Genomic DNA, 22,914 nt, shown 5'->3' with positions numbered 1-22,914 from the left:
CCAACTTTTAAATACTTCTTAGAATAGTTACCAAGATGTCTTTTTTTCTTTTGAACCACCAAAAATGAGGCTAAACAGACTCTCTCGCTTTCTACTTTGTATGAATCTCTGCAGGATCGGTTTCCATTTTAGAGTTAGATTTATAGATAATAAAATTGCGATGGACACAAATATCCACATGCAGGCTGTGCAATCAGACTGAGCTGGAATGGGCACTGAGAAATAATGGAAAATTCCTAGGAAGTGATTGCTAACTTCAACGCATTCTTCTGCAGACTCCAGGGGTTTTTGAAATAGTGACAAGAGATGCAGACAGACTTAAGAGAAAGAGACAGAGAACATTGAGGACAAAACACTTAAGTTAATTAAAATAAATAGAAGCAGAGAGGTGAGAGAGTTTGTGGTGGCGGAGTCAGTAATGACCACAAAGCTTTATAAAGATGGATCACTCATCCTCCCATTATAGAGAAATGGGGGAGAGGAGAGAGAAGAGAGATAGACCATGAAACTGTTGTATTCAAACATTGTAAGACTGGAGACAAAGGATACTTACTAAATGTTATATAAAGGGTGTTTGGTTAATTCCCAATTATATATTTATATTGTCAGTTTCATCCTATTCCACTAAATTATACCAGTAAGTTTTACTTTTAAGTAACAATTCCATATTGAATCTGATCAATTCATCTCTATTAACTGGCCATAAACCACAGCTCATGATTCATTGTGTAGAATTTAGTGATATATAGTGGTGAAGTTGCATGTTGCAGCCAAATAACCCTCACCTCACCTTCCAAACATGAAAGACAACCTGTGGTAGCCTTCAGTTGTCATAAAAACTCAAAAGGTTTTTAGTTTATGCAGTTTTGACGACTGTAAAAAACATGGCGGCCTCGTAGAGAGGACCCGCTTCTGATGTACATATAGAGTATTTAAATATAAAGTCAAAACATTTGACATCTTCTTAAAAGGCCCATTCTTGACCCAGATGTATATAGTATAGACCTATATCAAACCTTAATTCCTCCAGTTATGCAATTATTTGTACAAGAATGGTCTGTTTGAAGACTATCAGGATTTAGAATCGATTAAAAGCACTTTAAGTACTTTAGTATTAGTTCCTGTTGTCATGAACACCCCTGTTGTCGTGAACGTCCTGCTGTTGATGTGCCCTCCTTAAAACAGGCCCAGAAAAAAATACTGTCACCTCTTTTGTTGTTTTCATCCTGGAGCTTTTAATATTCAGTCTATGGTGCAGAGTGAAGTTACAAAACTTTCATTCTTCCTGCCTGGTTTATGTGCAGTGAACCCGTTGTGCATCAATGATCAACCAGATGTGAGATGTTTTTGCTTTCTTACTGTTGTTGTGTGAATGGTTTGATTAAATTGTGTTTTTTTAATTTAAAGTTCACAACTTTTCACAATAAAAAACTCTGTTATCAGCTTGATATAATGCATGCAGAGCTCAGGGTCACTGAGGGGTGTGACGCTATGTCGATGTCACGTTGATAGAACTCATCCCATCCATGGTTTTTGTTTTTTGGGGCTATTTATCGCCTATAATGGATAGGACAGAGTAAGCTTGTGAAAGGGGAATAGAGAGAGAGAGATGGGGAGGACATGCATACATGGCCGCTGGTCGGAATCGAACTGGGCCTCTGCGGGTTGAGCTACTGTATACACTGCCCCATCCCATCCATGTTTTTATGGAAAACAGCCAATGATAATGAGAGCGCCGAAGCGCCAAACCAGTCATGTGCCTGAAATAGAGTTATGCCCACATCAAGTTAGGTTGATGCACACAGCACAGAGTGTAGGAGCAGCAGCAGCACATGTGTTAATGTTTGGGCTCCTGCATAGAGGTGGAACATTATCATGTTTTCTGCTACCTTCATTGTTTTAGTGGGTTTCCACCACTGAATATTATAACACAGCTACGCATCTAAGAATGGAGAAATGTCCCCCGCTCTAGTGCTCACCGCTGTGCAGGACACAGCATTCAGCGCCTAAGTTATTGCAGCCCAGGTTACAGAGAAGTATTCCTTTCGAGGCTTCCACCTCTGACACAATTACTTACTTACTTACTGTTTTTTACCTTTTCTCTCTCATAAATTCAACTTCTCTGTTCAGCAAACCGCTCGCTTCCGTACAAACGGATGTCCTTATATGGAGAAATAGAGGCATGGCAGTATGCAAATAACAGAGAGCGACCACACGCCTGTCGATTTAGACAGATTCTGATTCACAAACATACGCTAGATGGTATGAACAAAATCATCTGGTGCGCCTGTGTCATGAATAGGTGGTGATTTTGTGCACATACTTCTGAGAGTAAGAACATTTCTGCGAATATGTATGAATGAGACCGAATGTCTCAACTGTGGAGAACACTCTCATGCTAGGGACAGAGGTTTAGGGGGTGGTGTGACTCGCTGGCTGAAATACGGACGAGAGGGAACTTCTTAACAGGGCTCAATTACTTTCAGTGTTTTTAAACCCTGCACAGAGAACGGTCGCATATCCGCTGCTATAAAAACACATATGTCGCTACTTATTGCATTGACTCGGTCTGAATTATTTGCAAGTGGCAGCTTTAATGCCGCAGGGAGTTGGTGTTTGCATTGAACTCGTTTTTTCCATGTCCAACTAATAGGTGTTGGTGGGACATCACTGAGGTGATGCCGTTTCAAACTAGTGGGCATGTTTGATGTGCTACCAGCTACATATCCGATAGCAGTTGCTCAATATCGGCTTTTGTACGATCCCCTTGTCTTTGTATGTCGTTCTCACACAGCAAATGATGAGGGAGGGTCTTCAAACTCCTGTTTGTCTGCAGTCGCTATGGCCACAAACCTACAGCACATCCGGTCCTTCGCTAAAATTTTCCCCTCAGAATTTGAGACCTGAATACACACAAATAAGTTCCACACATGGACTGTCTGCATTCATTTGGTACACGTGTGTACCGAACCAAAAGGCCCTTACTGGAAATGTTCAGTTCAGTACCGTTACACCCCCAGAGGTCACCTCCAGATTAGATAAAGAATTTACTGTAACTCTGTGGCAAGCTGTAGTGCCCAGGTTGAAACCATCATCACTTTAAACCATCAGTAAACCAGCAGAATTTGTTTTGGAGGTTTTTGACCCCAGTTTGGTTTCCATTGAGTATTCCTGGAGGGAAAACCTGAAGTGAAAAGTCATCCCTGAATCATAACTTACACTACTTCCCTGCATGCAGATGACAAATCCATTCAACATAAACACATTTCTATCTATGTATCTATCTTTTTTTTCATTTGACCAATAGATTAAATGATTGACTGTAATGTGTGCAGTGTTGCTTGTGACATCAAGCTCACAGTTATCATAGGTCTGTATTTTTAAATCCTGAGCTCAATCAGTATCACCTCTAAGCAACTGTTTTCAGTAAAGCTGTTTTCAGAAATGACCTGTGGAGGGAACTCCAGAGAATTGGTTCCAGACTTTCTCCGCAGTTTGCCATGCACAGCACAGCAAGATATTCTCTGCTCAGACAGTTTTCAACAGCAACAAATCCTCTGCAGGATTCAGGTGAGGGGTGGTGCAGCGGACACAGACAGAATTACAGAATTAGCCCCTAAATGTTCTTTGACCCATGAGCTACTATGGGAATACGAGCCAGCTGCAAGCTATCAGGTAAGAGGACTACAACACATACATGTTCCTATTTGAAAATATACAGAAAAATTAAAACTTCACATAAAAGTATGAAAAGGTCATAGTATAAAGTATAAATTATGTTGCTTTACTCTACCATAACGTGTGACTACATTCACATAATAACTGCAAGGCTGTGTAACCTTTTTGTGTTCTCAGTCACAGAAGAGAATTTGAAAAGTCCCAGTTTGTGCATGTTTCTAGTGAATCCTGCATTCTTTACAGCCTCAAAGGCCACTTACTACGGATAAGTGTTATCGAGGGAAACACTGAGACTAGATTAGGCTAACGTTTGTTGGCTTTCGAGTAAAAAGGAAATACATCGGTAAGAATTCTGATCTGGCCACATTTGAGTGCTGCAATGTCCAGTGTTTTGTGTAACACATCTAGATACACAATAAACCCACAACAAAGCTTATTCATGTTCCAGCCTATATACTCCCCGACTCATTTGACCCAACACATCTGGCTTGTTGAGGAGGAGAAAAATCCCCAGTCAGTCTTTCCAGTGAACCCGATTGTGTGCCATTGGTCTTCACAACCTTTCCAGCAGTTCCACTTTGTTTTATTATCTCTCCTACATGTTTTCATTGGCTTTCTTTATCTAGTATTCCATTTGACCTGTGAGTTCTGAACATTTTTGGCTTCATTGCTGTGGGGCTTTTCTGAGCTTGAGCCCGATCAACATATCATTCCTAGTATTTCAAAATAACTGTTTTAGATGGTAAAAAAATGTTTTTACCATCTAAAACTCCCCTGCTTGGAGTACCAGATGAAAGATGTTTTAACACTCAGGGCAACACTATGTGCCAAGAGGTTTTGACAAACACAACAAAATACTTAAATGTTAATTTTGTCATATTTGGAGTCATTTGAAAATTGTTGGCAATTATATGCGACCCATATAAATGCCATGGATCTGAAAGGATGTTTGAAAAGTAAGGCTCTCATTTTTCTAAAGACTGTGTTAAGTTTGAATTTTGTTCCAATAAGGACAATATTTTTATATTATATTTCTGTGTAACTTCAGCTTGGAGGTTTGGCTATGAATTCCACAGAGTTCATATGATTTTGTTTAAAGTTCGTCGACAATGACGTCGGCTCTCATCACCACAGCTTTTGACCTTTTTGTTCGTGTCTTCTTTGTGTATGTCACTGCTTTTTATCCTGAGATGTTTGTTTTTGTTTGTTTCATTTTTGCGTCTGTTGCTCCCAGTGAATCCAGAGGGGGATCTCCTGCTGTGTTCTCACATCGACTCCTGCAAACTTTCTGCGGACTTAATACTAGGGGGCCAGCAGAGAAAGTCTGCAGAATCTCCAGAGGCGCTCACATTTGCCCTCACACACACTGCGGAGGATCTCTGTCAATCAATCAATCAAATTTTATATGTATAGCCCATATTCACAAATCACAATTTGTCTCACAAGGCTTAACAAGGTGTGACGGCCTCTGTCCTTAACCCTCAACAAGAGTAAGGGAAAACTACTGAAAAACCCTTAACGGGGGGGGGGGCTAGAAACCTTAAAGACAGCCACATGTAAGTAATCCCTCTCCTCTCTTCAGTGGAAGTCTGCAAGCAGCTTAAATTTACTGACTGTGTTTTTACCATTTTCAGCAGGAAAAACCTAAATCCATGAACGTGCTGAAACATGAGGAAATTGTGGACATCTATAGTGGGATAACGTAAGACCATCCAAAATACTTTTATTGGAAACATAAATGTTCATGTTTCATTTATCTGCACATAACTTGTTGCAGATATTTTTTTTTTTGCTTTCGTTATCCACAGCTGGAAACTACTGTAAAGTTGAAGTACATTAAAAAAGTCAATTGTGACTCATAGCTCAAGACAGAATACAAACCATGCGCTTTGGTTTCAATTTCATGGCAACAAGTAAAATATAGATATCCAGTAGTTCCCTTAATTGAAAAGCATTTTTTGTAATTTGTTATGGTATTAAAGGAATTTAAAGGATTCTTGGAGCAAGAATGAAAACACTTTCTGTCTGATGGGACAAAAATTGGACCCTTTGCGTAGAATTCTATGCACCATGTCTGGTGAAAGTTCGGCAGTGCTCTTCACGTGGCTAATACAATCCCTGTGGTGAAGGGTGGTAGCTTTATGTCACGCTGGTGCTTTTCAGTGGCAGGGACAGTGAGATTGGACAAGGATGAATATGGCCATATACAGAGAGGTCATTGGAGTGAACCTATCCCAGAGTGAATACAATCTAATACTGGTGTTACAGTTCACCTTTCAGCATGATACCTGCCCGGGAGCAGTCAGCCAAGATACCTCTGTATCTCCAGGACAAGACTGCCCATGAGTGACCCAACTGAAGCCTAGACTTATATCCCCTTAGTACCTATGTGCAGAGACAGTCCATGCGCATGCCTCCTCTTCAATCTGATGGAGCTTCAGAGGATCTGCCACGAGGACTGGGATAAACTGCCAAAATCCATGAGTGCAGATGTAAGAGACTTAACAGGGAAGAAGTGGATTCAGTTCAGAAGTTCAGTTTTTGATTTTTAACAAACATTTGTTATTCTGAAATTTGTTTTACTGGGAGAATATGGGATTATTGAGTAAAGACTCATAGAACAAATAACAATTTTATTATTTCATAAAAATATTCAACATTGTTTGAATACTTTCTGAAAGCAACAGCTTTTCACCTGTCAGTTTTTCTGTTTAACTTGTATATTAAATACAGGTGTATTTTTTAAACCCTTAGAAACTTGACACCAGAGATGAGCAGGAGTTCTTTAAATTCCGCTGAGTAACTGAAGGTGTAAAAGGCTGAAAACAGCGGCTGAGAACAGGTCATCCTCCCAGCTACAATGATCAAATGGCTGCATGATACTACTTAACACTTATCCCCCCTTACTCTAGCCCTACATCTGTGCAACACACACACACACACACACACACACACACACACACAAACATTTGACCTACGTGACACTTGCCTTCATTGGCTCTTTTCTCTGGTTAATCCTCCCCCTTGGAAAATGCTCACTGCTCTCTCTCACAGTTTCCTTTCCACTCATTCAGATTCTCTGATAATTTATTTCGATTCAAATCTACTGTGCTGGCAATACACTAAAGAAAAGTATGTTTATCTTGTGTATTAGGACAAATCCTGCTACTATTATAGCAACTGAGAGGTGGACAAGGACCATTTAACAATCAAATTCAACTCAACCAAAAACGTATCATGTGAAACAATAAATACCGGGTTCATAATGTGACACAGAACAATGTTTGACTGCTTTGATCCAAAGGCTAAACTTTTAATGATGTCCTATGCACCAGAAAAGATTATCACAATCACTTTGGAATATATACTAACATCTGGCTGCTCATTCTGAGCGCTGACTGTTAATAGCGCACTCCTTGTTTTCACTAGTTCAAAGTCACACATGCACGCACGCGCGCACACACACACACACACACACACACACACACACACCAGGGGAATGAGTTTTACATTGAAACAAGTTTGATAGAAATAGTAAAACACAGTAGAACTTATAATGAGTAGGAAAAGGTGAGGGCATCTGGGATGGGTTTGTTGGTGTATTTATTTTGGCCATGTGGGAACAGATTAGTGGCGATTGACCCTTTATATTTAAATACTTTATATTTACATTGAGGGGACCCTCTCTACGGAGGCTGCCATGTTTTTTACATTAGTCCAGACTGGACAAACTAAACACCTTTTGAGTTTTTATGACAACTGAAGCTACCACAGGTTCTTTTTCATGTTAGGAAGGAGAGGGTGAGGTGAGGGGTGTTCAGCTGCAACATGAAATTTCAAGACTAGATATCACAAAATTCTACACACTGTAGCTTTAAAGCTCATAAACGTAATATCTTGTGGATACACAGAGACACACTGATGAGCCAGCAGATCCAGTTACCTTTAACTACATTTAAAGGAGCATTTCAGCAGCTTATTTATATTTATTCATATTGCATTTCCATAAAGAGGGGAGACTCCCGAGAGAAAGATTACAAAAGGGTAAAAATCAAAGGGACAATGACTATTTCCCTCAAATATAAGCAAGCATGAAGCACAAAAAAACAAAACAGTCAGTGGTATAATTACACACACCAGTCTCCAAAAATCTCACCCTGATGACATGACTATGACATCATCAGTTCCTTTTCCACTATGCCTTAAACTCAAGTTCGGGTAACTCAAATATGAAGAGTGCCCCTTTCATTGATTAGTGCAGCATTTGACAAGGATTCACAGTGGAAGCAGTCCAATTAGTTTAGCTTCAGGTAAGAGCAGCTCTTTAAATGGTCTCCATTTAAATCCCTGTATCAAAGCACACCATGGACCCTGGTGGTCCCTGGATCCCACTGACAGGATCAGGTGAAACAATAAAGCACATGTGGGCTCGTGCTGCGAACACACACACACACACACACAGAGAGAGAGAGAGAGAGAGAGAGACATCCACTTTGACTTCACACAACTTGTGATCCTTTTCTCTCAGACTCACCGGCTCGTCCTCCTGCTCCTGCATGTAGTCATCCTGATAGTCGCTGTGGGAGAAGTCGCTGGCGAGGTTGGTGTAAAGTAGATAAGCCAGTAAAAGAGATATTCCCAGTAGGTGCATGTTTATAAAGTCCTCAAGTGTTTATGAGCCGAGAAGCATAGAAATGGATTTTTAAAAAACCCTCCCCAGGGTCTGCGCTCCCCTCTGCTTCTGCTGCTGATAACACTGTTTCATTGAACCCCTCTCTCTCCCTCTCCCTCTCTCTGTCTCTCTCTCTCTCGTGAGTGTGGGGGGGCTGTGTCTGTGTGTCTTTGTCTCTCTGTCAAGGTCCAGTATTCCAGTGTGAACCCCGCTGTGAAAGTAATCCCGGTCATATGGAAACAGACAAATCCGGTCAGAGTCTGGAGAGTCAACTCAGCCCTTACCTACAGGATTACTGACGATTGCACTTCAAAATAAAAGCATAACTGGCCAGTGAGGGGGGGGGCATCTATTAAAGGTGCAATGAATGACCGATGTGCTCTACTGACCTCTATCGACAACCAATGGGAATTGCATCAAGGGCAAACTCACAAACCCATTTTAAAAAGTCACACTCATAGTAGGTCAATTAACAAGACCTATGTTGCAACTAGGTAGGCTTTTTTTCTCCATTTATGAAATATAACAAGTGTATTTTGTAGAGCTCATTGTTTCATATCTTTTTTATTATCTTTTAGAAAAAAACCATGGTACTGTCCTCTGCATAATAGTAAGTAAAGTATCCATAGTTAATGAGGTTTATAACTCCATGATTAACTATAGCCTGGATGTTTTGAATTCTTAACGTCGTTTTATTGTGAAAAGACTGAAGGAAGTCAGATGGTATTTGTCTATTGTAGCTTTACACTTTTCCTGTGCTACTTGACATGTGAGTCTGGGAGAAAAGGAGCACCAGTGAGCCCAGTCCCTGCTGAACTCCGCTGAAGTTCCTGGAGCCTAATGCCATTGGTCCTTCGGTCCTTGTTCCAGGACAATAAGTTTGACACACACCATCAGAGACATTATTTTACTTTGGTTCGTGACTTAATGGACACATGAAGCAGGTTGAGGCCTGCAGGCACAGTCACGTGTAGCTGCCCGGCAGGTCATTGACACTGGTGGACTGTTACATCTGGACATCAAAACAAAGGCCTCCAAGAAACTCAGTGCTTATTACAAACACCATCCTGCTACGTAGAGTAGTAATACTGCAATTTCTTCCAAATTGACAGTCATGTTGCTTGAAATCATATTTAACTTCTAGTTCATTTGGGTATTTTACATTAAAATATACAGTATAAGATTACTTTGATATGGAACAGTACTCTGCTCTCTCTCTACAGAGATCAGCCTTGTAATGATCAGTGCACTTAGTTAACAAAATACAAAAATGAGTTAAATACACCATAAGGATCTGACATGTGCTTATTAAGATGCAATTATGAGTCAGTGTAATGTGAGTTATGCAGCTGGGAGCGAAACCTCAGCAGCCTACATCTCTGTAAGCTTTTATATGAGAGGTTCTGCAGGTTCACACTCCTGGTGCAGCTGTTACAGACAAAACATATAACTTGTATGCGTGTGTGGTTATTAGCTATAATCTTTAATGTTTTGCACATAAATTCCAAGCCCATTCATAACAATATATATCTCTCACTTTTTCTTCACAGTATGAAAATGTCACTTCAAATATAACAGCAGCTTTCTTATACACTGGACTGAATCAGAATTTTTACCATGCAGACTCCATACCTACTTCTTCCTAACCCTAACCCCTAAAACATAACCAGGTCTTGATTTGTGCCCCATGGAAGACAATTCACATGAGTGAGAAACACACACACACACACACACACACACACACACACACACACAGGGAAAGGTTGTAGTAGGCAGTTTGGCCAAGATTCTGTTCTACTGAGCAATGAGTGTGTATGTGTGAGGGGCCACTCTGCAGCTATTTAGGGGATATGAAATCCAACAGCAAGGCCGGCATTCCAAAGTATTACAAGACACACTCACTGAAAGCAAAAGCCTAAATAGACTTTTCCTTGAGGCATATTCAGTTCAGATTAAACTGAGGGAATGAGCTGAAACAATAGATCGGAGGGGGCATTAGGAAAAACAGAATTTAAATTGTTAGATAATTAGATCAATATAGAACATTTGGATATTTGCTTATTTGTTTATTTTTCCTGTGTAGCTGCCTAACATAATAGGTCTCTGTGAGTGCATACATTTTTGTTGAGTTTTCCAGTACAAACACTGACCTTGTCAGGACTACCTCATGGGGACCAAAGCTCAGTTCTACTGAAGCAAAATGTCATGTCTGAGGCCTTGATATATCAAGGGGTAAGATGTGATGTGGGTAGGTTAATGTTAGGAAGAGGCATGAATTGGTTTACTTATGTGTAAGGTGACATTGGAATTACACAGTTGCTGTGAAACCATTTCATTCATCTAATCTGTTTGCTGAAATTTTTAACTTTGAAGATACCCTGTGCCTCAAGTTTAATTAATCATATCATATCTAATTTAATCCCTGCCATGTTTCATTCATATACTGTTGATGTCATTATATAACTTGTAATGCAAGTGGCAAGTCAGAATGCAGGAAATGTATCACTCAGACCCCCACTAATAATGTATCTCTCCAAATCCACATCCCCAATTTAAAACACAACCAGGCACTCATGGATACATGAGATCCATCCATCACATAACACGTCAGAACACAAGAAACACAGATGGCACTTTTAGCTATTTTTACCTTTTAACCTTCATGGACAGAAAACGTCATTAGTGATATCCCAGTAACTCCACAACTGACTGAGACCATTGTTCCAATCTAACAAAATGGTACAGTGATTAATATTTTTTCATTGTGTGTGTGTGTGTGTCTGCGTTTGTGTCTGTGTGTGTGTGTGTGTGTGTGCGCGTGTGTGTGTGAGAGAGAGAGAGAGAGAGAAAGAAAGAGAGAGAGAGAAAGAGCTCAGCCACCCATTCCAACTGTGGGAATTTTTAGTCTACCGGAATTTATCAACAATGGGGAGAATGGCAATAGGGTCTTTTGTTTGTGTGTCTGTGTGTGTGTGTGTGTGTGTGTGTGTGTGTGTGAGAGAGAGAGAGAGAGAGAGAGACTATTAGCCTGCAAGAAATCATGTTGCATTTTGTAGATCTTAATGTCCTAGACCTCCTTGAAAAATCCATCTTACCTGAACCCAATTCCAAACAAGCTGCCCCTCTACACAAAACCTCATCTCTCCCCCTCACTTTGCACCAGTGAGTGACCAACAGCCCCAACACATGTGTGAGAAGCCCTCTGCAGAAGGGGCGCTGCCTGTCTCACACTTATTTCCTGTGGCATAGCATGTTTCACCGGCTAACTAGATAACAGAATAAAGTTGTGGAGAGGAGAGCAGGAGAGCAGGTTTGTGGGAGTGAGACAGCTCAGTTGTTTGAATACAGAAAGACTCCGTGTTGCATATATTAGGTGCTAGAGATATTACAAGATACAGTAGATGCAGTAAAGCAAAAGAAGGTGCTTCACATTGTACTCTGTGTATGCAAGAAATAAGTTATTTGGAAAAGTGAAAAAGCATATTTTTTCTGGCTCACTCTCTCTCTCACACACACACACACACACACACACACACACGCACACTTACACATACAGAGCCTGGAGGGAAAGCATGTTAGTGGGGAGATAAGGCTCCTTTGTTAGCTAGTTGACTCCTAGACGCTATTAATTACACAGGGCCCAGGGAAACAGGTCAATGACCTAACTATTAGCGTGTGTGTGTGTGTGTATGTGTGTGAAAATGCCAGACAATAAATGCCACTGAAACTAATTAAACCAACTCCACCATTATCATGATTTTACAAATGTATGATTCACATTAAGTTGTCATTGATATTTCAGACTGCCAATAACACGAGAAAAAATATGACAAAATATATTACTCATTCGTTGCTGAACTTCATTGTGGTTTTGTGGCTTTGCGCACAGTATAAACTAATACCTATCCCTATTTACATTACATTCATTACTGATTTCTCACTATCCAGTTGTATTCTCTGAGAAAACTGTTCCTATGAACAGATTTGTTCTTAAATTAAGCTTATAAGCAACTTAAGAGAAATTAGCCACTTTCTCATAGAGGTAAGAACTGGCAGGTGACATTAGTCTGATGTTATTTAAACCAAGTTTTTCACTAATTAATTGTATATGTTATCCCTTTGAATCAATTCAAAATGAAAATATGCATGACACCTCATCATATTATTCAATAACTCAATAAATTATGATATAATTCTAAATTCATTAATGTGTCATTTTATGCCACTTTTGGGGGTGGGCTATATGAGGAAAACCAAATGAAGAGGAAGTTGTTAAAGCTGTTCAGTTGTTAAGATGTGTTGAAATTGTCAGAAAGTTGGTTGAGACTGAAAATTGGTCATTGAAAAGGAGAAAAAGGAAACCCAATGTACTCTATTCATTTTTTTCTCTAAAATTAGGTATAACATTTTTTAATTGGCAAATATTTAAAAAAAATAATTGTAATCATTTATAATCCCTCTAGTTCAATGTGAAAACTGTATATATGTGTGTGTATATTGTACTGAATTGTAACCCCAGTTGAACATTATGATGTACTGTTACAAGGTAATGAACAGGTGCAGATGATCACAAGGGCAGGAAACAAAGAGGAAAAATCAAGGAAATCAAGCTGGAGACACACAATGAGCACAATATGAAAAAATAAAACAGGAAACAGAACTCAGAATGGAACAACCGAACACAAACACAAATCCTGTCTTTCAGAGTTCAGGTCTCAGAGTCGTGACAGTTCTGGATCTTTCGTTGAGGAAATTTTCTCTACCTTGAATACCCCTGTAACAGAGGCTATAAAGCAGCTGTACAAACTTTATTGCTGGGCCTGTTCATTTTAAACGACTTACATCTGACATAAATTAATTCAATTCAATTTAATTTGTATAGCACCAAATCATAATATACATTATCTCAAGGCACTTTACATAGAAGGTCAAGAACTTAAAATCATAGTTAATATAGAGAAACCCAACAGTTCCCACAATGAGCAGCACTTTAGCGACTGTGGAGAGAAAAACTCCCTCATTAACAGGAAGAAACCTCTAGAAGAACCAGACTCAATGTGGACGGTCATCTGCCTCGACCGGTTGGGGTGAGCAAAGAAAAAGGGGGGAGGAGAGGAGAGATGAGTGGAAAAGAGGGGAGAGAAGAGAGAGAGATAGTGGGGAGGGGGAAGTAGGGGAGAGAGAGAGACGAGAAAGACCGGGGAAACTTGAGCACCATCATGTATCAGATCTGACCAGTTAAAATGTAAACAACAGTGTAAATAAGTTAATAATTATTATTGATAACAGGCACAATTCATATAATAATTATTACTGAGATATTGTAATTTATAATAGTTATAATGGTAAAGTTGTTGTCCTGAGGTTCAGGGGTCAGAGATATCTGACATGAGAGAGAAAAAGAGAGAGAGAGAGAATATGGGAGGACAAAGTGAAATAGTCATTGACATGTATTAAAATAACTAAATGAATGAATGTGGGGGGGCAGAGAGACAGAGAGAAGTGGAGAGGTGCTCAGTGCATGATGGGAGTTCCCCCAGCAGTCTAGACCTATAGCAGCATGACTAAGTGATGGTTCAGGACTCACCTGATCCAGAACTAACTATAGGCTTTATCAAAAAGGAAAGTTTTAAGTTTAACTTTAAATGCTGAGATGGTGTCTGTCTCCTGAACCCAGAGTGGGAGCTGGTTCCACAGGAGAGGAGCCTGGTAGCTGAATGCTCTACCTCCTGTTCTACTCTTACAGACTCTTGGAACCACAAGAGAACAAAGTGATCTATCTATATTCTGTTATCAGCTCTTTGATATATGAAGGGGCTTGATTGTTGAGGGCTTTAAATGTGAAGAGCAGGATTTTGAATTCTATTCTGAATTTTACAGGGAGCCAATGTAGAGAAGCTACGACAGGAGTAATATGATCTCTCCTTCTAGTTCCTGTCAGCACTCTGCTGCAGCATTTTTGACCAACTGGAGACTTTTCACAGACTGTGACATCCTGATAATAAAGAATCACAGTAATCTAGTCTCGAGGTAACAAATGTGTGGACTAGTTTCTCAGCATCTTTCTGAGACAGGATGTTTCTAATTTTGTTAATATTGTGCAGGTGGAAGAAAGCTGTCCTAGAGGCTTGTTTTATGTGTTGGCCGAATGACATGTCCTGGTCAAACATAACTCCAAGGTTCCTCACAGTGGAGCCAGTGTCAAAATACATGAGAGGAAAGAAAGGTTTCCATTATTGAGCTGTCAGATGTTCAGACTGTCAAACCTACACATCTGTACATATGTGATTCTGGCTGCTAACCATAAATCTACATGCATTGTGTGTCAATTCTGCAGAGGCCTGTCTCATCTTGAACTAGCCTAATGAGATGACAGTATTTCTTATCAGCTGAAGTTGCTTATTTGGCAAATTTCTTTCATTCCATTCTCACACAGTTTATCATGACTATTTGTAACTGTTGTTCTAACTGTGTGATGATTGTTGCTCAATATTGAACACAGTTCAGCAAAGTTGACTTAGTAATTTTAACAAATCTCCAAAAAGTACCATTAGACTTTGTTACCCCCCCCCCAACCCCACACACATAAATTATGATTTTATTGTTCTTTTATTGTTTTGCTTCATAACATGTTTTGCATATCTAAAAAATCAAAAAAATACTTAAGTATTGTTTTTAACACTATACCCAACAAGGTGTAACTCTAGGTCTCTAGGGTAGACCTTGAATATGTTGGTTAAATGTCTTGGAGTGCATTCACCAGATTCTTCATTTGTTATTAGAGAAGTACCTGAAGCAGATGAATCTATACGGGTCAACATAACTTATATTGTGACTTAACTGCTAATGAACATGATCTAATAGCCAGTACCACATATTGGAAAAAGCTAAATTAGTTTTGTCAGAATATTGCTGCTGGAGGTTTGGCTTACGTTTTTATCTCTTCTTGCATCTCTCAACACAAAATCCTTGGCTCAACATTGACGTCTTGGTTAGGCAATTAATTGCACACACACACACACACACACACACACACACACACACACACACACAGTATATCCAACACTAATAGCTCAGCCCCCCCACAAATAGCAGGTCAAGGTTGAATGCACCGACCTTTCTCTCCCTCCAAATGTGAGTGTGTTCACCCCTGTGTGAGTCAGTGTTTGTGTGTGTTCCCTAATTGGAATGCAATGCTTTGACTCATGCAATCACAGACGTCTGTGGAATTTGAGCTGATATGAAAATAATTGCCTCTCTTTGGCCTGGTCAGACGTTGTAACGAGTAGTGTGTTTCCACGGCCAGAAATGTAACACAATTTCCCCCAGTGTTTACACACAAACTGCCATAACCTGCTGACAGGATGTTTTTTAAGTCCGCCTGCCTCAATGTACTTCATTTTACAGCTCCAAGGTCTCATTTTGTCTGTTTTTAATATTCTCTCATGGGAGAAAATGAACACAAGTGTGTTCGGAGTGGTATTGTGTGTGCTCTGTGTTTGTGGCTCATGTGTTTGGCTAACACAGAGACATGTAAATCCCTGATTAGCGCTTTAACATAACTTCTCTGACTGACTGGTCAACACAGGAATACCAGACAGAGTGGGATTTGTGTGTGTGTGTGTGTGTGTGTGTGTGTGTGTGTGTGTGTGTGTGTGTGTGTGCGTGTGTGTGTGTGTCCTATGCGGGTTTTCTTTCTAAATGAGGGTTCAATCATAAGTGGGTAAATGTCATTCACTACTACTCTTTAACTGTGCATACACGACCGGCTGTATTGTGAATGTTATTGTAAGTATTTGTGCACTTGTTACTAGAGGATTCCAGCAGAGGGCACACCACAGACTAGAGATTGTACAGTACTCCGCTCAATAATCTTTGACTGATCCCCATCTGGGATACAAAACTGTGAGATCAGCGGAGGAGCTGAAAAATATGTCCCTCTCACTGGTGCAGGACAAAAGTTTTGTACCTTTTTTGTAATGAAGATAGCTCTCTAATGACTATTTGTGATATATTTATAATTGTTGCCTTATGATTTCCTTGGTTTGTTTGTTTTCTTTCTGTTTTGTTTCGTCAGATTTGCACTAAACTTTAAAGACATGGAATGCACCGAGGGATCTATGGATTATTCCCCAATGTAACAGAACAGCACACTTAAAACACAAAGCTAGTTTACAAACCAAGCTTTCTGCCACTTCTAGATTTGAGTGTGATAAACATGAACAAAGATGGCAACACTAGAGGTGATCAGCTTTTGGCTAATGTTAAGATCAAGACAGAGGAAGTGATGATTGTGCACCCGTAAGCAGACGCCTAAATCAGACACTTGAAAACAGTGAGTTTAATCTGTCATTTCTGTCGCTGATGACGTCTCCACTGACCCTGTCCAGGACCCACTTCTGCCCAGACCTTTATGTTAGTATTGCATCATGAGTACGCCATGTGTTAATATCTGAGGTCGTGCAAAGCTGATGCACCAAACAGGCGCAGTGAACACAAGGCAGCCATCTTGCTGTATCACCAACGTTTTTAAAGACATTTTCAAGAAGTGTTTTAAGGATGTGGCACACTTAACAGTCAGCTGGGTCCTTTCTGTCAAAACAGAGAATTGAATCAAAGGTACAGTGTGTAGTATTTAGTGATATCTAGTGTTGAAGTTGCATGTTGCAGCTGAACACCCCTCACCTCACCCTCTCCTTCCAAACATGTAAAAGAACCTGTGGTAGACTTTAATTGTCATAAAAACTCAAAAGGTGTTTAGGTTGTCCAGTCTGGACTAATGTAAAAAACATGGCGGCCTCCGTAGAGGTGACCGCCTCGATGTAAATATAAAGTATTTGAATATAAAGGGTCTTTTCTCGGGTAAAGAAAACTACAATTCATATAATTTTGATGAAATGAACTAGTGAAAACATCATGAGGATTATTCTACATTAAATCTCTGCCAATAGATTCCTTTCACCTAAATCTTACACACTGGACCTTTAATGTGCTCATAGTGAATTTAATTGAATGAATGACTGAAATATGTAACTGAAATCAGAAAGGCATAAAGGATATAAAACTGCAATATCGTAGTAGCTGGCCCTGTCCTTTTGCAGTATTTTACAGTAAATGTACTTTTCCTTTAAAGCTCATAAACAGATTCAAACTGTCACCCATGGGAGGAAATGTGGGATTGACACAACAACAGGAAAAAAATCAGGAATTCAAGGAATTCCCTGACATATGGAGCTGTCACAGTGGAGATGCAGACAATATATTGTTTGTGTGAGTAAGTGTATATGGAATGGTGTTTACAGTGTTTTGTCATGTGTGACACAATGAGTGACATTGGAACCATTAAAATGTGTAGTCACTGACAAACAACCCCTGCTTTGTCTCTGTGTGTGAGACTGTGTGAGACAATGCCAGAAAAAAACACCTGCTGCATTTATTACCAGCAAACACATCCTGTTGGCTCTCAGAGTCACAAGTTCAATTCCCTGTGTACTGTCCGAAAACATATAGGCTCAGACTAAATGCACATTTACGCAAGAACACGTTGTTCTGATAATTCTACACAGGGTACATGTCCACTTGAGTGGTAAATGTAAATCAGCAGCTATGTCCCTTGTTCTTTAGTTGTTATAATTAAGGTGTAGGGACAAGAATAAAAGCAAAATATACTGTGTCGGGTTACAAAGTCTTCCTGCTGGATACCATCATTCTTTTTTGCCTCAAATTATTACCTTGGAGGTGAAGAGCTTGCAGTTTCCAATTCAATTTGATTTTATTTGTTGTGCCCCAAATTACAACACACGTTATTTTAAAGCACTTGTTATGAGCTCTTTAATATATGGTTTATTTGAAAATGTTCACATTAACAAATTGTAATCTATCTGATGAGTATGATTCAAACCAGCCCAGGGCTCTACCTATGTGTTGTGCCAGGCTAAGTGAAAATCATCAATCATCATTGGTGGAACCCCACTTTCTTTCTTTCGAAGGGTAACAGTGTCAGTGGTTGTGTGCAGTGAGGCTGCTGTAGTCATCAACTAGTGTTACATTAATCAATCAATCAATCAATTAAGCTTTATTTGTATAGCCCATATTCACAAATCACAATTTAACAAGCTGTGACATCCTCTGCCCTTAACCCTCAACAAGAGTGAGGAAAAACTACCAAAAAATAAATTACTTACAAACCTCAGAGAGAGCCACATGTGAGGGATCCCTCTCCCAGGACAGACAGAAGTGCAATAGATGCCACGTGTAATGGAGAAGGTCAGAGAAATAAGACTTATTACAGCATTGGTTAGAGTAAATAGTTTGTAGCATGATGGAAGGTGAATGAATTGAGGAGTTATTGTCACTAATGGTCAAGTATCTGAGGAGACATCTTGTATGTCAAGCAGTCTTGTAATCATAGTCCACGATCAGCAGCCACCACGATCAGGATACACCATTATAGTCCATCATCATGATCCACCATCAGCTGCCACCTTAATCACGGTCCACCACTACGATCAGATGCCAGCACGGTACAGGATCCGTCATTATGATCACGATCTCTGATTTGCAATCCACCATCATAATCCACGAAGTGGTTGCAGTCGCGGCCCTAGATCTGCGAACGATAAGGCACAGGGACTCCGGGGAAGAAGTCAAGTCAATTACATTACATTACATTTCATTTAGCTGACGCTTTTCTCCAACGTGACTTACAATAAGTGCATCAACCATGAGGGAACAAACCTAGAACAAGAATCAAGTACAATTTGCTTCGAAAAATCTAAACTACAAAGTGCTACATGTAAGTGCCATACGAGTTCAACTAATTTTTTTTTTATCCAAGGTGTAGTTGGAAGAGATGTGTCTTTAGTCTGCGGGGGGAAGATGTGTATTCTGCTGTCCTGACGTCACTGGGCAGCTCATTCCACCATTTTGGAGCCAGCAAACAGTTGTGATTGACACACACCGGGTCAGACAACCATGTAGCTGGGGAGGACTTGCGCACCTGTCGTGAAGCAAGAGGACAGAGAGAATCAAGAGAGGAGGACAGTAGAAAGGAGAGTGTCTGTGGCCGAGTTAGGATGCATGAGTGAGAAAGAGTCAGATGAAGGGAGGACTGATAAAACAGATGAGGCCAGAGAGGAGGGAGCAAATGTTGCGACGCACAGGAACAGAGTCTGTTGATGTGGATGGGTTGTCAGATTGTGAGAGAGGGAGAGAGTAAGAGATGAAGAAGTGGTCAGAGACGTGAAGTGGGGTTACAGTGAGGTTAGCGGTAGAGCAGTTTCTGGTGAAAATAAGGTCCAGGTGGTTACCAGCTTTGTGAGTAGGAGTGAAGAGACTGAGTGAGAGAGCAAAGGAAGAGAGTAAAAATAGTAACTGTAGTGTGGGACTGAAGTTATGATAACTTCCCTGTATTATACTGACAGACGGCAGATCCGAGTAGTTTATCATTGTAATTTCAAATGTAATTAAGAAATCTCAGACAAGGGAGAGTTTGGGGGAAATATTTTACAATTTTACATTTATAGGCCATATTTCAGAGCAAGATCAAGAATGGTAATTTTGCCTTATTAGGTGCCAAAAACCATTTTTTGCATCCATCCTTTGCATTAAGAAAGTAAGAGACTTGTTTGGGTTATCTGGCAGTAGGAGCGCCGCTGCAGAACAGAGACTGATCAGATACTGGAAACAGATTACCAAACATAAGCCAAATGATGGTAAGCATAATACAGCTAATTACCATCATCACCGCAGTTTTTTGTTTGTTTGTTTGTTTTACTGGTGAAAGTTACAGGAGTGCATATTCAGGGGTTTTCCTGGCAGGGGTTTTAATTATAATTAAGTTATAGTGGTCAAGTAGTCCACTTACAGTATTCATTTTGGGTCTTTTACCCAGTCTGAGTCTACAAATGAGTTTATACTGTTTGTTGTGTGTGTGTGTGTGTGTGTGTGTGTGTGTGTGTGTGTGTGTGTGTGTGTGTGTGTGTGTATTTTGTTAATGCTATTCTTGTTTTTAGCAGCAGCTGCATTTACTCCGGGAACAGAGACGTGTTTGGAGGTGAACTTTGGCCTCCAACATTTTTTATTCCTTCTGATGTACTGTAGGACAACATCACTATGACCTTAAAGGGATAGTTCACCCAAAAATGAAAATTTACTCATCAACTCACCATGCTGATGGTTTTGCGTCCACAGAACACTTTAGAATTTTCATTTCTGGGTGAACTAACCCTTTTAAATTAAATTGTTGCATTGCAGTTATTCTAGTTAAAGTTAACAAACCTTGGGTAAAACAGGTGGGATGAACTGGGAGAGACATCCCTCACACCACAGTGTTTGAAATATGTGTTAGTATTTGTAAGTCCCTGAGACTCTTGGGTCACCAAGATAAATAAGCTTATTGTCTTTTATGCATCAGTTGGAATTGTTCTGCTATGATGTATGTTACCTGCCCTGTGAGAAGCCAGACTCATGCATCCTTATCATAGTAAATATCATGAACCAAAGTGTCAGTACATCTGTGCTCCACTTCCCATCCACTTGGATTACGCCGTCTGTGCAGTTTTAGCATTCTGGTGAGCTTACAATGGCACTTCCCACTGCTGGGATGCTTGTAATTGTTTTCAGTGCAGACGCAGAACTGGTGACTGGGGCCATTTATGTCATTAGTCTTCAAAAGCACCACTGATTGGCACAAAGCAGTGGTGCATTGAGGTTCTTGAGAGGTGCTGTTTGAAGTGTGAGTGTGGCTTGGAGCTTTGCTAAAACTGTGGCATGGAGCCAGTGCCAGTTGATTAGCTCAGTAACAATACGACCATTCAGGGGTCAACGTCAGCTGATTTGATATAGTATTTATTTGACCCTGCTGCCGGGTGAAAAGCAGGATAAAAGTGCAATTCAAAAGTGCTTCCACGTGAGACATTTTTGTGTTTTTCACTTGGACATGGATTTAGGGGTGCTAAAATGAAATAGAAGGAGAAATGAATATAATTACAAATTTCATTTCATTTTTATTGGATACTTTATAACAGCGGCTTGCAATGATATTTAGCCAGTGGAAGGTCATGAAAGGACATTTCGAAGATTTTAACGGTGGTTTACCACAGTGTGGCTGTTCTAAAGTAGAAACCAGAAGAAAACAAAACATTTGAACAAATCTTTGGGAGAACGACATTTGCTCAACCACACAAAAGCACACTCATTCTGAAATCCACCAGGCTATGGTAATGATTTACCCCCTACCACAGCCTCCAGGCCTGAACAGTTGCCACCTGTCTCTGGGGAATGATTTATGATTGTCTGTGCTGAAATCTATACATGTAAAGAGGAACCCTGGTCAAGTATTCTGGGAAATCATGTGAAATTGTGTTGATCATTTCAATAGCATATCATATCATTTAACACCAAAATTGGGGTTTTTCATGCTTGATGCGTTCTGAGAGACTTTGATTTAAAATATCACATAATATTATTACAGATTATATATTTATATTTCATGAAGTCTTTTTAGTGCACCTTGACCCAGAGGCCTCACTACATAGCCTAGATCAGGACTATTCAACTAGTAGGGCCAGATAAGGCCCATTGTAGGCCCGCAAGCTTATAACAATATGATAAATACTAAGTTATAATAATAAAACCAAGGTTTATCTCTGAGCAGCCTTGTTTTAAACCAAATTTGAACCGCTCCCTTTCCACCTGATTCTCTTTTGCTCTTCCTGGGTGAGGGCTGCATAAATCTGCACACACACACACACACACACACACACACACACACACACACACACACACACACACACACATGCCCCCAGACCCCCCTAGCAGCCTTCTTTGTCTCACTTATTTTGTTAGTCCATATCTTTGAGGGTAAAAAACCTTGTATCAATGGCTTGACAGCCTGATGGATACTGTTATACTATATACATCTTATTTTCTGGCTGCTGTCAGGAATTGATTGAATGTTACCAGTTTAGTCCATATAATATATATATATATATATATACATATCTACTAAAATAAGTATTTAGTAGCTATTAGTGTGGCCCCCAGTGATTTTCCTATTTGGTCCTCTTGATGTTGAAGATTAACAGGGGTTTGCTGTCACCTACTGGTCATATTTGACTAAATGAAAGTTGCTCTTTATCCTGCGATCCTCATTCGTTTCATTATATAAGACAATGACATGCAATATATTTAACATTTTGAACATTTTGCTGAGGGTTTAATAATAATAACACAGTGTGTGCAAAGGTGCAGCATAAGCGACAAATCCTACTTTACAAAACACTGCATGTCGCTAAAAACTAAGATTAAAAAAAAAAGTATTGAAAAATAGAATACTTCTTAGTAATTAGATGCTAAAGTCATTCCCATTGAAGGCAGATCTTAAATTCTCAATCCTAAAATTTAAATATAAGTCATGCACAATAAGCATACAATACTATAGAGGCAGATATTAAATAATGTGTAAAAATATTTTATCCAGTTCTGCAAGCTCCACAATAGTCAGTCATGTTTGACATCTCCCTCCCCCCTCACTCTCTTTTTTTTCTGCAGAATGTGATTTA

General features: G+C 39.8%; 1 protein-coding gene across 1 annotated transcript in view; it reads right to left on the bottom strand.

Moving 5' to 3' along the window:
• The window catches only part of vegfc (vascular endothelial growth factor c), a 54,757-nt gene extending 46,283 nt beyond the window's left edge, over positions 1-8,474 (bottom strand). Inside the window, exon 1 of the mRNA XM_020083877.2 lies at positions 8,213-8,474. Coding sequence (XP_019939436.2) covers positions 8,213-8,329 — 117 coding nt within the window. The 5' untranslated portion in view covers positions 8,330-8,474. The remainder of the gene's footprint in view (positions 1-8,212) is intronic.
• Between the last annotated feature and the right edge of the window lie 14,440 nt (positions 8,475-22,914).

This window comes from Paralichthys olivaceus, chromosome 8 (assembly GCF_024713975.1).
Source record: "Paralichthys olivaceus isolate ysfri-2021 chromosome 8, ASM2471397v2, whole genome shotgun sequence".
NCBI classification, from domain to species: Eukaryota; Metazoa; Chordata; class Actinopteri; order Pleuronectiformes; family Paralichthyidae; genus Paralichthys; species Paralichthys olivaceus.
The sequence above is the reverse complement of the archived record's forward strand: the minus strand, read 5'-3'. Positions and strand labels throughout refer to the sequence as shown.